We start from the raw sequence: 14315 nt of genomic DNA, 5'->3' as shown, positions 1-14315 counted from the left end.
AGTAATCAAAGCAAAAGGTGGCTATTTTGAAGAACCTAGAATATGACATATTTTCAGTTGTTTCACAGTTTTTTGTTATGTATATAATTCCACATGTGTTAATTCATAGTTTTGATGCCTTCAGTGTGAATTTACAATTTTCATAGTCATGAAAATAAAGAAAACTCTTTGAATGAGAAGGTGTGTCCAAACTTTTGGTCTGTACTGTATAACTGCACCGCTGAACGGCAATTAGGCCCTAATTATTTTATATTTATACACAAAAGGCTTTTCAACAGATAAGTGCAACATTAAAAGGCATATACAGTTGCAAGAAAAAGTATGTGAACCCTTTGGAATGATATGGATTTCTGCACAAATTGGTCATAAAATGTGATCTGATCTTCATCTATGTCACAACAATAGACAATCACAGTCTGCTTAAACTAATAACACACAAGGAATTAAATGTTACCATGCTTTTATTGAACACACCATGTAAACATTCACAGTGCAGGTGGAAAAAGTATGTGAACCCCTAGATTAATGACATATCCAAGAGCTAATTGGAGTAAGGTGTCAGCCAACTGGATTCCAATCAATGAGATGAGATTGGAGGTGTTGGTTACAGCTGCCCTATAAAAAAAAAACACACCAGTTCTGGGTTTGCTTTTCACAAGAAGCATTGCCTGATGTGAATGATGCCTCGCACAAAAGAGCTCTCAGAAGACCTCCAATTAAGAATTGTTGACTTGCATAAAGCTGGAAAGGGTTATAAAAGTATCTCCAAAATCCTTGCTGTTCATCAGTCCACGGTAGGACAAATTGTCTATAAATGAAGAAAGTTCAGCACTGCTGCTACTCTCCCTCGGAGTGGCCGTCCTGTATAGATGACTGCAAGAGCACAGCATAGACTGCTCAATGAGGTGAAGAAGAATCCTAGAGTGTCAGCTAAAAACTTACAAAAGTCTCTGGCATATGCTAACATCCCTGTTAGAGAATCTACGATACGTAAAACACTAAACAAGAATGGATTTCATGGGAGGATACCACAGAGGAAGCCACTGCTGTCCCAAAAAAACATTGCTGCACGTTTACAGTTTGCACAAGAGCACCTGGATGTTCCACAGCAGTACTGGCAAAATATTCTGTGGACAGATGAAACCAAAGTTGAGTTGTTTGGAAGAAACACACAACACTATGTGTGGAGAAAAAGAGGCACAGCACACCAACCTCAAAACCTCATCCCAACTGTGAAGTATGGTGGTGGGGGCATCATGGTTTGGGGCTGCTTTGCTGCGTCAGGGCCTGGACGGATGGATTGCTATCATCGAAGGAAAAATGAATTCCCAAGCTTATCAAGACATTTTGCAGGAGAACTTAAGGCCATCTGTCCACCAGCTGAAGCTCAACAGAAGATGGGTGTTGCAACAGAACAACGACCCAAAGCATAGAAGTAAATCAACAACAGAATGGCTTAAACAGAAGAAAATACGCCTTCTGGAGTGGCCCAGTCAGAGTCGTGACCTCAACCCGATTGAGATGCTGTGGCATGACCTCAAGAAAGCGATTCACACCAGACATCCCAAGAATATTGCTGAACTGAAACAGGAATGGTCAAGAATTACTCCTGACCGTTGTGCACGTCTGATCTGCAACTACAGGAAACGTTTGGTTGAAGTTATTGCTGCCAAAGGAGGTTCAACCAGTTATTAAATCCAAGGGTTCACATACTTTTTCCACCTGCACTGTGAATGTTTACATGGTGTGTTCAATAAAAACATGGTAACATGTAATTCTTTGTGTGTTATTAGTTTAAGCAGACTGTGATTGTCTATTGTTGTGACTTAGATGAAGATCAGATCACATTTTATGACCAATTTGTGCAGAAATCCATATCATTCCAAAGGGTTCACATACTTTTTCTTGCAACTGTATATTTGTATTTCGCCAGTAATACAAGGCAAACTGGGCTGTAAAATATCTCACTGCACCGCTGAATGGCAATTATAGTTAGGCCCAAGTTTTTTTCTATTTTTACACAAAAGGCTTTTCTACAGATTAGTGCAACAATGAAAGTCGTAAATATTTGTACTTCGCCAGTAAAACACGGCAAACTGGGCTGTAAAATATCTCACTGCACCGCTGAACGGCAATTAGGCCCAAGTTTATTTCTATTTTTACACAAAAGGCTTTTCAACAGATAAGTGCAACAATGAAGGGTGTATATATTTGTATATTGCCAGTAATACACGGCAAACTGGGCTGCTAAAATATCTCACTGCACCGCTGAACGGCAATTCGGCCAAAATGTTTTTCTATTTTTACACAAAAGGCTTTTCAACAGATAATTACAATCATAAACGGCAAATATATTTGTATTTCGCGGGTAATACATAGCAAAGTGGGCTGTAAAATATCTCACTGCACCGCTGAATGGCAATTAGGTCCAAATATTTTTCTATTTTTACACAAAAGGCTTTTCAATAGATAAGTACAACTATGAACAGCGAATATATTTGTATTTCGCCAGTAATACACAGCAAACTGGGCTGTAAAATATCTCACTGCACCGCTGAACGGCAATTAGGTCCAAATTTTGTTCTATTTTTACACAAAAGGATTTTCAACAGATAAGTGCAACAATGAAAGCCGAATATATTTGTATTTCGCCAGTAATACACGGCAAACAGGGCTGTAAAATATGTCACCGCACCGCTAGGCGGCAAAGATATTTTTTCTTTTTCCAGTAATACACAACAAAAAGGGCTGTAATTTTCGCACTTCACCACACAACAGCTAATAAGTCCTTTTTTAACCACTAATACAAGACAAAAAATGCTTTAGAACATAAAACTGCACTGCACAAGTGAAGGAAAACCTAGGGCTGGGCCCACAGATACAGAGGGTACACGATGCCAGACAGACACAAACAACGGATTGTTCCCAGCAGTTACGTTTACTGAACAAACTTAATGAACAATTAGCTGAGCATATATAAAACAGATTGAAAACAGAGCATAAGTACACAGTAAAGATAATGCTGCCTAACACTAAGCCAGCTATTGAGAAATATCCCCCATAAAGTCCATAAAGCAGCGTAGCTGCGCCTGAATGTTCATGAGCGATCTTCTCGTTGGGTTGCACACTAAGTATTGCGTAATACTATTTGTAATCCAAAGGAAAGTGGAGTATGTCTCTTGTAGCTTTCTGGTATATCCAAAATGTCACTGGTAACGTGTGGTGCGATGTGACGCGGCAAAACTGCACTTACATTTCTTGGCAGTCTCTTGGTGCTTTTTACTGATCCACTGGTCCACTACAGAACTTTACCGTACAGCCACTTGTTTCCCGGATCCGTGGCGGTGAATATTCCCTAGCTGCCGTTGCCAGGCCCACTGTGAGCCGTAAATCCTCTTCCAGGCTCCATAGAGGTTCTCTCCTCAAGTCCTCAGCATTCACCAGGCAGACTGTCTGGTCACTTCCTGCTCTAACCTGGAACTCCTCCCCTACCCAGGGAGACTGTGATGCAGCAAGTGATATTCTAAGTGCAGCCTCAAACCTGTATTTACAGTTCACTATCACCCTTCTGAGGGTCCTAATAAGCCCTTAAATTAGCATTATTTAAACTTTGAAAGATAAAAATGAATATAACTTTTTTTTACTAAACAGCTTCAATGTGACTATATCTTATCCTTTGTCGCCATCTACTGACTAAGCAAATTATAGCAGGCAAATACTAATTATATTCAACAGCATTAATGAACATTGCTCCACACCCTTACACAAGGGGAAATAAAACGTAGAAATATTTCCTTGTAATAAACCCTATTAATGCCTGTATCAAACAGCACTTGCACCCTAATAAGAACGGTTTGCTGGAATTACAGAGCAGTATAATGGCAATTTGTATCGCCAGTCAGTGCAGCAAGGTGTAATAGGAATGTTCCTCCTGTCACCTCCCCGACTGAACCCTATTCAACAAAAATGCAGTGGAATGATTCCTCCCTATCCTTTCCCTACACCTTGAATAATCTTTATTTTTCTATCACTGTCCCTAGCGCCTGCAGACACGTCTCTCCCTGCACTAAGTACGCTGGTGAATGGCAGAATCTAAGATGGCTGCCGTATTTATACAGCTATGATGTCACAGGGCTGGCTGGCTGCTGATTGGCTGCATGCATGTCAGTATGGGTGATCCCACCTTCCCAGACTTCCTTTCTCCATGTCCTCACACGCGCAGCAGTCATTTTAGGAAAAATGCAGTTCGTTACTACGAATTCGGTGCTAAGCAAATTTTTCTAAATAGTCTAAAGATTAATAACTTCCTCTTAAATGGTTATAACTGCGTAGTAATATATCAAGTCCCATCCTTTTGGTGTATTGAATTGATGACTTGCTATAAAAACGTCCACCTTATGGAGGATTACAGCAACTTATCAAGTTCCATATTAGTGAATTGAATGGTATTATGTTAGTTGCTAACCTTTAGATAAATTGTAGGTAAAGGTCTTCTACAAGGAGTTATACAGTTCCAGGGTGTATCAACGCATAACTGATAATGACCAGTTTCAAAGTAGAAATAGAAATATTAGTATTGCGGTTATAGGATATGAGTGTCAGTTAATATTGCTAAATAATATATTTGTACATTACCACTCCATATTTTTGTGCCAGTTTAAAGTAGCCTCCAGTATTGCCCTTGCTCTTACTGATGTGGGCTTGCTGTGTTCTGGCCGCTGGATTGCTCGAACGCTACTCTCCCCGGCGTCCCGCGTGACGTCCCACGTGGTTGGGGGCAGTGTCCTCAGTCAGCCTCTATCTCCTTCTTGAACGAGCGGTCTGCTCTGTTGTATATTCCACTGATTGTAGATCAGGCATACTTCTAGGCTATATGTCGCATAGATGAATGGATGCAAGAGAAGTGGTAATTGTTGAAAACCGCAGATAACCACACAAGTATTATGGTATTATGGAAAGGGCTTCCTTCTTGTAGACAGTTTCTTAAGTCTAACCCATTATGTTTTCCTTGAAAAAGTCAAGAAAGCCATTGAATCGCATGAGAAGGCTTTGCAAGAACTGATAATTTCAAGAGAAGATTCTAAATGAAAGTCATCCTTCTTCTTAGGTGGAAATACCCTTACAGCCTATTATCCTATTGAGACATGCATATTAAACACACATATCCATATTCTGGATGTAATCTTTGGTCTGGTGATTCCATGAGGCCTGCTGGTCACCCCTGTGTTGCTATTCCGAGGGAGTTCTTCTGGTAAAGGTCCCTGAAGAGAAGCTATTTTAACACACTCGTTTGGCCAATTAAAGTTTATAGACATGTTGAAGAATGAGTTTGAACCTATATGCTCAGCATAAAGCAAAAGCCTGATGTGAACTGGTCTGTTGTGTTGCACCGAATGGCGGCCAGATTTTACATCTGCAATACTGATAATTACACATAGGTACAATACACCATCGGAAGGAGGCCGAAACAACAAATGGTTTAGAAATAAAAAGAGAACAGACATCTAGGAGACCAGAAATGTAACCGCCTTGTATCCTCCTCATTACTAATTTATATGGATTGCTCACTTCAAATGTAAAATAACAAGTTCTATTGACCATTAAAAACATGAAGATCCAAGCTGTAGTCGATTGCATTACTCCTGTGAAGCCAAAAACTCATGCCACCACGCTACAGGAACTTGAGATAGCCTTGGAAGGACTCCCAAAAGAGAGGAAGTTGCGACAGTCTACACTTGGAAGTTGTCCTTCCTCTAAAATGCAATTGCCCTTATAGGAAAAGAGATAATTGTTTTAGAAGAGGAGAAAAAAAAGTGAGAAGAGCAGGAGACATGAAACATAAATCATTTTGTAAGGAAGGTATCAAGAGATGACTCAGAAGTGGTTCAGGATGGAATATAGGTGGAAATAAATTGACAGAATGAGGAAGAGGAGCAGACTTGATGTCGTAATGAGACGGCTTTGTGGGCCATGCATCACAGAAATATTGGAAGGCCTCGTATGTATCTGGAACAGTATCTCCTGAAATGAAATTGGAGAATGAATGGGTAGAAGTGAACCGTATTATATTTATCTTCTGTACGGAACACATTGTACTTGATCTCTACTGTAGATAGTGGTGCTGTGTTATACCCTGTCAAGCACCGCAATGTATTTAGCAACAGGGGAAAAAAAGATGTCTCCTTCCCAGGGGCAAAGATAAACTGAGAAACAGGTGGGGGATGTTAGGTTTCTTCCAGTCTTTTTGGATCTGTGCTGAGAGCTCTGATAGAAACTGAATGATTTTCAGTTTTCTTGGTGCCACTTGTAATAATGATCAGGGATTATGTTCCAGCCTATAATTAGATTTGAAGGTTAACCCCATACATCAGCTTTTATATAATCCCATAATTTAGGATTCTCAATGTCAACTGCAAATATCAAGAGTATCATTTATAAGCATATATACTGACATACTAATTTCTATGCAGATGTTGTGGAAATTCTGGATTTTCATCCTGGACCTGTGCATATACCGTAATAGAATTAGATGGTGCCATGAGCATAGATGACAACCAGTGTCAACCATCCATAGTGTACTCTTTAAGTGGCTATACATCAGAAATTTCGGCAGAAATTATCAAGGTTATGAGTGCCATAGTGGTAGACCATGTGGTTGTATAGGGTCCCTGGAGATATGGGAGTTGGTGCATCAGTTATTTTAATGGGGGGGGGTAGAAATTTTGTAGCGATCCCATCATCGGAATGTGTACAACATAAGAAAACAAAGGTGGAGAATCCACCTAAGGATCAAGGAAACAAGACTGGGGCAAAACAGGATGTAACTCCTTCTGTCGATGGTGGTTAGGGTGTGATGATATCAACTAGTACCAGATGGAACAACATTTTAATATCTGCTATTAAGTACAAATATGGCTATTAAGCACCAGCATGAAACAAATGATTTCATAAAACAATTTTACATATCTTATTGCATTCCCATTTTGCCTGTCTGGTTGCTTGCATACTTTCTCGGATGATAAGATGCAACAATATGCATTGATGAAATAACAATATATACAAGCAAAGACCATAGAAGTGGCCATGATGAGAAACTACCATTAGGACGAGCTCTCGCTCCTTACAAATGCACTAACAATTATAAAAAAAATTGCCCCCACCAAATGGTCTCCTAAGTGCTTATGATTGGTTTGGAAATATGTCACCCTGAATGCCCCTTTTCCTTATACACCTTCATGCAACTTTGACTTGGAAAGCGACATGTACATGCAAGTGTAATTGTACCTAATAGCTTTAAAATCACATCCTATGTACAGTGGTGCTTAAAATGTCAACTATTTGGAATTTCACACAAGTCCTAAAAGCAGTTAAAGATATGAGTCACACATATTAGACTTGGTAATTTACTTAAAGGGAACCTGTCACCGGGATTTGGGGTATAGAGCTGAGGACATGGCTGCTAGATGGCCGCTACCACATCCGCAATACCCAGTCCCCATAGCTCTGTGTGCTTTTATTGTGTAAAAAAACAACGATTTGATACATATGCAAATTACCCTGAGATGTGTCCTGTACATGAGATGAGTCGGGGACAGGACTCTTCTCGGGTTCATTTGCATATTCTATCAAATCGTTTTTTTTTACACAATAAAAGCACACAGAGCTATGGGGACCGGGTATTGCGGATGTTCTAGCGGCCATCTAGCAACCCATATCCTCAGCTCTATACACAAAATCCCAGTGACAGGTTCCCTTTAATGGGAAAAATGATCCACTATCACATGTATGTGAGTGGCAGAAGTATGTGAACCTTTAGGATTAGGAGATAATTTGAAGGTGAAATTAGAGCCAGGTGTTTTCAGTCAATGGGATGACAATCAGGTATGAGTCGGTGACCTGTTTTATTTAAAGAAAAGGGATCTATCAAAGTCTGACCTTCACATCACATGTTTGTGGAAGTGTATCATGGCAAAAACAAAGGAGATTACTCAGGACCTCAGAAGAAGAGTTGCTGATGCTCATCAGGCTGAAAAAGGTTAAAAAAAAATCTCCAAATAGCTTGGAGTCCACCAACCCACAGTCAGACATATTGTACACAAATGGAGAAAAATTAAGACCTATATTACCCTCACCAGGAGTGGTTGACCAAAAAACATCATGCCAAGAGCATGGTGTGTAAAAGTCTGCAAGGACAAAAAGGAACCCAAGGTAACCTCTAAGCAACTAAAGGCTTTTCTAACATTAGCTAAGTTAATATCCATGAGTCCATCATCAAGAAGTCACTGAACAACAATGGTGTGCATGGCAGTATTGCAAAGAGAAAGTTGCTGCTCTCCAAACAGAACATTGCTGTCCATCTGCAGTTTACTAAAGATCACCTGGACAAGCCAGAAAGCTACTGGGACAATGTTTTTTGGACAGATTATGTGTTTTGAGAAATGTTATGTTTGGAGAACGGAAAGCACTGTATTCCAGTGTAAAAATGTCATCCCATCTGTGAAACACAGTAGTGGTAGTATTATGGTTTGGGTCGGTTTTGCTGCATCTGGGCCAGGACAGCTTGCCATCATAGATAGAACAATGAATTCTAAATTATACCAGCAAATTCTAAATGAAAACGTAAGGACATCTGTCCGTGAGCTGAATCTCAAGAGAATGTGGGTGAAAACCATGACCCTAAGCGCACAAGTCGTTCTACCAAAGAATGGTTGAAGAATAATAAAGTGAAAGTTTTGGAATGGCCTAGTCACAGTCCTGACCTTAATCCAATAGAAAAGTTGTGGAAGGATCTGAAGCAAGCAGTTCATGGGAGAAGACCCACCAACGTAACAGAGTTGAAGCTGTTTTGTATGGAAGAATGGGCTAAAATTCCTCCAAGCAAATGTGCAGGACTTATCAGCAATTACCAAAAATGTTTAGTTGCAGTTATTGCTGCACAAGGAGATCACACCAGATACTGAAAGAAAAGGTTCACATACTTTTGCCACTTACAGACAAGTGATATTGGGTCACTTTTGTCGTGGCAGCACTCCACACCCGCTGTCATCCAGCTATCCATGGCAGGCACGAGCACTGCATCATCCACTCTCCTGATGGAATGTCTCTGTCAGCCCTCCTCTGGTAGGGTCAGTTATTGGAGCTTCCCGTTGTAGGCTGCAGCCTGCGCCGGATACTAGGCCTCTTTCACTGTCCCATACAGCACACACACCTTACAGCTGTTAAAGGGCCAGCACACACGTTCTGCATTTTTACCAGACTATGCCTGAACATCGGTGCTTGAGCAATAGGTTTCCTAATTCGCTAGTTACCAGTGAAAGTGTGCCAGGCCAATTATGACCATCTGCCTGTGTTACTGAATCTAACTCTCTACTGGCTGTCTTGACCCTAACCTGTCTCTCGTATTGATCCAGTGCCACTTGCTCTTACCTACGACTAGTCCCTAGGATATGCACAAACTCTGCCTGCCCTGACCTTGGCCTGTTACCTGACTACGAATATTGACTGATCCCTCGGTGCTTTGCACCATTGTCTCTGACCTCTGTGTGTCAGCTGCCAACTACACAGGGATTATCCCAAGAGGTAGCGGCCTGGTGGCTCCCCTGCAGCAAAGACCAGATCCCTGTATAAGTGCTAAAGGGTGAAAACCAGGGAATCATCAGGATAACACCCTTAAGGATAGCCTAAAGCCAAAGTTAGTTGGCGCATTGTTTCCAAACTCACTGCCCATTGCAATTTTCCTCATTGAAAATAACCAAATCTAATATTTTTGACTCATTTGTTTGATTTAGATATCTTACCTATTTTGGGGACTTGTGTGAAAATCCAATGTACTTTTAGATCAAATTTATAAGAAATATAGAAAAGTATGTAGGGTTCACAAGCTTCCAAGCACCACTGTAGGTCCAAATCTAGAGGAAGATTGTACCTCTCCTCTACCTATATTTTTTATATTTTAGGCCTGTAAAATACACCAACAATTACAGGATTCAAATAGTCAACGACCAAACTAAAGCAAAATCAATCTTTTTGTCTTCCAATGAATTCCCTTTCAAAATCGTATTAATTATTCAGCTGAATTAACATTCAATTTGATCAAAGCTGCTTTACCGAAGCAAAAATAATTGTCAATCCCATTACTTCCATGAACAGCAATGGGTTGCTGAGTATATGATTGAATTCAGTCCTTACAGGATCATATATTTAGCTCTGGTAGCTTCTCATTCTCAGAATAAGGCTTCAGTGAGACATCAGCAAGCAATTACCACACATGCGAGCTGTATAAGTCTTGTACTGGAACTGAGCACACATTATACACACACAATCACCCACAATGACCCGATCTTTCAATACAATAGGGCCCACTCAAGGACTTGGGTTATACATTTATGAAAATCTGCTGCTCCACGTCAATGGAAGCATCTAATCTCATTGGAGCTGCAAAATGTAGACATTCAAAGAATTGTTTATTTACTGTTTGGCAGAGAATGAAATATTGTCCTATAGTAGAAGGATGATTGACATGTTGTATTAGTATTACTATATCACCTGCATGAAGGAGACAACCACTTTGTGGTGGCAATCAATGTGACTTTGGGAATGGACAGTAAATGTAAGTCCTCTGCTTCTAACACATGGCCGGTTAGATAAGTGATTGATCCATAGGATGACAGAGGGGATCATAAGAAGTGGAGAAGATTGAGAAGCAACTTCATATGGGAAGGTTTTAGAATTCATTGCTTTGATCTAATTTTATGGCAGCTTAATGTGGAGTTTCGTAAGATCAATCTGAAAGCAGTTCCCAAGAGCTATTTACATCATAGTCACAAGCGGAGGAGAAGCTCTTGAGGCCACAATGCAATTCTCTAAAAGGACCTCTATGTGGCAAAGGTGCAGCAGGTACTGGATATGAACGCAACTGTTGCACCCCCTAGGGTGGCCTGCACAGAAGATAGGTGGCCCCATGCTAATATCAAAATGGGTCCCAAATATGGTGCTGGGATTTGAGACCCACGACAAAAGGGACTGGTGTTCACTTTCCCCACACCTATTCCATGAACCAATTTTTTATCCTCAGTTTCTACGGAGAAGGATGTCCTGCATGCGGTATCATCACCCAGAAGCAAGCAAAGTAGAACCAACAGGGGCCCCACAGCAACTGCATTCTCTGCCTCTATGTCTGATCCCATCTCCTGAGTCCAATTAAGATTTTCCATAAATAAATAAAAAAAATCACATTGTCTACCAAAGAGGTGGTCACCCACACCCCCACCTGCCATGGACCTAGGGCACTGGAAGGTAATGACTAGTCAATGTTTACACCTTTCTCTAATCTACTAGCATCAACAGGAACTCAACTGATGGTTTCCAGTTGGATACTCAACGGAAACTGTTGGATACTCCCCCAATCAGATCTATCTTTTTGTGGGGAATAACAATATGACAGGTTTTTGCTATATATGGTGCTATTTTACATGATACCTTTAATTTTCGCCACTTATGATGCTGTTTCAGTTTTCTTAGGTGGTTAGGGCCCCATTTTATTTTGCTATGGGGCCCTAGGAAGTATAGGTACTTCCCTGGTTTGCTGTATGGAAGGAAAATCCCTTAAAGCTGATTTATATAAATAAACACATAAATAATAAAATAATAAAAAACAAATAAATAAATGAATGAATGAATGAATAAATAAACAAACAAACGTGACGGTAAGTAGATGTAGCAGTGCCGAAACAGTAGTGTGCATGGTTATAACAAGCTAGGCTCTGCTACACCTGCACCATTGCAGCAAGAATTTTCTGAATATCCTATCTTTGCATATTGGCATGAATTACATTTGAATGGAGGAAGCCTGCCCAGAAGAGAGGATGTTTAACGCAAGATTCTCCATGGAACGGCGCTGCTAATGGGCAGATGATTATGGACAGCAGTGGATATAGGTGCTCGTTACAAGACCCTGAGATATTACTACATTACACTATGTCTGGCAGGATGAGACCAGAGTTTTGCACACTATGACCAGTGCTCCATCCATATTGTAGAATATTCAATCATCTACATGCTAATTGTACTTGTAAACAAGGGAAATCAATGATTCCGTATTTTATCTGGTTGGCAGGTAAGCACTGGAGACTTCTGACAGAAGCATCTCTTTAGGGTTACTGATTACGGTCATGTTTCGATTAGAATTGATCTTTTATACAGGCGCCATCACCATCCATTATAACACAAGAAATCAGGGCTACCTACTGTATCCAAATACATAGATCATAAGGAGGTGTAATAACTGCCATCATCTTATCATAGAGCAATATTGTTTCAGAAGTAGGCAACCTAGAGCTAGGCGTAAGCCGTGGAACTACAAGTGCCAGCATGTCTTATACTGTCAAGTTGGGGCTTGTAGTTCCACAACTGGAAATGAAAACAAATCTTCTCCCGCTGCAATCTAGAATCTGCTAATAACTGATGATCTATCTGGCCAGGAGATGAGCCTGAGGGAATTGGTGCGATCCGGAGGTCAAGCTTTCTGGGTAAAGAAAGAACATATTGGTTTTCCAAAAATATTCCAAAAACACACAGGTGCCGTGCAGACAATGCTAGTAATAAATGCCTTGCAACAAATTGATGTAGACAGATCATCAGCAGCTCTATCACTATCGCCTATGTATTTCATATCATTATATGTCAACATGGTAACATCTACTGCAAAAGACCTGAAGCTCTTGAAATGAGCAGAGGACATCCAGTAGGGTAGGTAATGGCGCTGCGAGGGTTAATTATCACCTGTCTTAGAATTATAGAACTTAATTAGGTTATTCTACTGAAGCGATTTGCAATAATACAAGGGACTAGAAACAAATAGGTTTTCCTTACCTGATTTGCATTATTAGATGATCACATTTTGGTTACCACTGGATTTCTGGCGTTTCCCCAGGAGGAGAGAAGTTAGGAAGAGCAGTGTCAACTCATGGCCTCAGGAGGAGATCCAGTTGTCTCATCATTAGAACCTCTTTGGATGCCAGTGTAGTTGGGTCCACACTTTATCTAATCCTGCAGAATTGCACCAAAACCCCTTTATATGTTGTAAGGTCATTTGGGATAAAGGTAGAAAGAACTCCTCTGGACCTTTGAAGATTCATCCTGGCTTATAGACTTGGGGTGGCAATGGTTAAGACGTCAGCTTCTTCAGAACAAGAAGGTGTGTGCTGTGGATGAGAAGAATTGAGACTATGAGCCTGGTTGTGAAATTTGTTCCAAGGTCCTCCTAATTTTTTTTCTGGGAGTACAGGTGGTCAGGAGTGAAAAATTTGTCCTCAAAAGAAGGGGTCATTGGCTAGAAGTGGTCTCCAGGAAAGCTGTGAATGGCATGAGCTTGGTCCTTTCCGCAAGTGAGTCATGGTGTATCACTGGGTTTGGAAAAAAAAAAAAGAGGTGGATCTGGAGGAGAAAGTAGCTAAGGGTTATTCTTCTTGATCTTTGGGAGTAGTGCTGTAAGGTCAAGAATAGCACATAACACAAGGGGGCGTAAGGGAGGAGGTAACAATGTGAGAAGTATGTGAGTGAAAGAGGTCTGGAGGCTTATGGGGTCCTGTTAGAAACAGGCAAGCTACATGACATGGACCCAGAAGACCACTGCACAGTTAAAGCTCCTGGGCTTGGTCTATCTTTTCACCACTAGATCATAATCACACAATGACTATTTTGGTCACCACACAATCCAAAAAAGAAGAACCCAGCCGGTACCTCTGAAGTCAGCTGTCTTTAGGGGGGAGAGCAGCAGACAATGTATTCCAGATGCAGAGACCTCAGTCACGACTCCAGATCACAAATGCTGTTCTCCAGATTCTACGAAGAAACTCATAAAAAGATTGGGGCTCCTAAATGCCCCCCTCTCTTGGATTTTGCTGGATTCACACTCCAGAGATGATGTGTTAAGCCGTCAGGTCTCTGCAGCAGCAGCTCAGTGGTCCTCCTCTCAGCCTGTCTCTGGCACACTGAATGTGGGGGAGTAGGATCTGCTTCATACATATGTAAGAGAGCAGGCGCACTCCCACCATCTGACTTAAAGCTGCAAGTCACTGACAGCACTCTCTCCAAAGACTGCAAAGCAAGGAACCTTGTACATCATCACAGTGGTCCAGGACACCATCATATCCCACCCTGCTAAATCTCAAGGCATGGTGCAAGGACCCAGGGAAGGACTGATTGCTATTAGATCTCATTAGACCTACCTACTGCAAAGCTCATGTTAAACCATTCTTGCAAATCCTGCTGCTTCTGCTGCTGCTTAAAAAGCAATGGGCAGGTACCTAGAAGGT

At 41.0% G+C, this 14315-nt stretch overlaps 1 protein-coding gene across 1 annotated transcript in view; it reads right to left on the bottom strand.

Annotated features, from left to right (window-relative positions):
* LOC122946796 (leucine-rich repeat and fibronectin type III domain-containing protein 1-like protein) overlaps positions 1-13969 on the bottom strand; it is a 78319-nt gene extending 64350 nt beyond the window's left edge. Inside the window, 2 exon segments of the mRNA XM_044306626.1 lie at positions 12871-13202; positions 13741-13969. Of these exon segments, the coding sequence (XP_044162561.1) occupies positions 12871-12881 (11 nt within the window). The 5' untranslated portion in view covers positions 12882-13202; positions 13741-13969.
* Between the last annotated feature and the right edge of the window lie 346 nt (positions 13970-14315).

The sequence above is a fragment of the Bufo gargarizans genome, chromosome 9 (assembly GCF_014858855.1).
Source record: "Bufo gargarizans isolate SCDJY-AF-19 chromosome 9, ASM1485885v1, whole genome shotgun sequence".
In the NCBI taxonomy this organism is placed as follows: Eukaryota; Metazoa; Chordata; class Amphibia; order Anura; family Bufonidae; genus Bufo; species Bufo gargarizans.
Note: the sequence above shows the minus strand (reverse complement) of the source record. Positions and strands in the feature narration are given on the sequence as shown.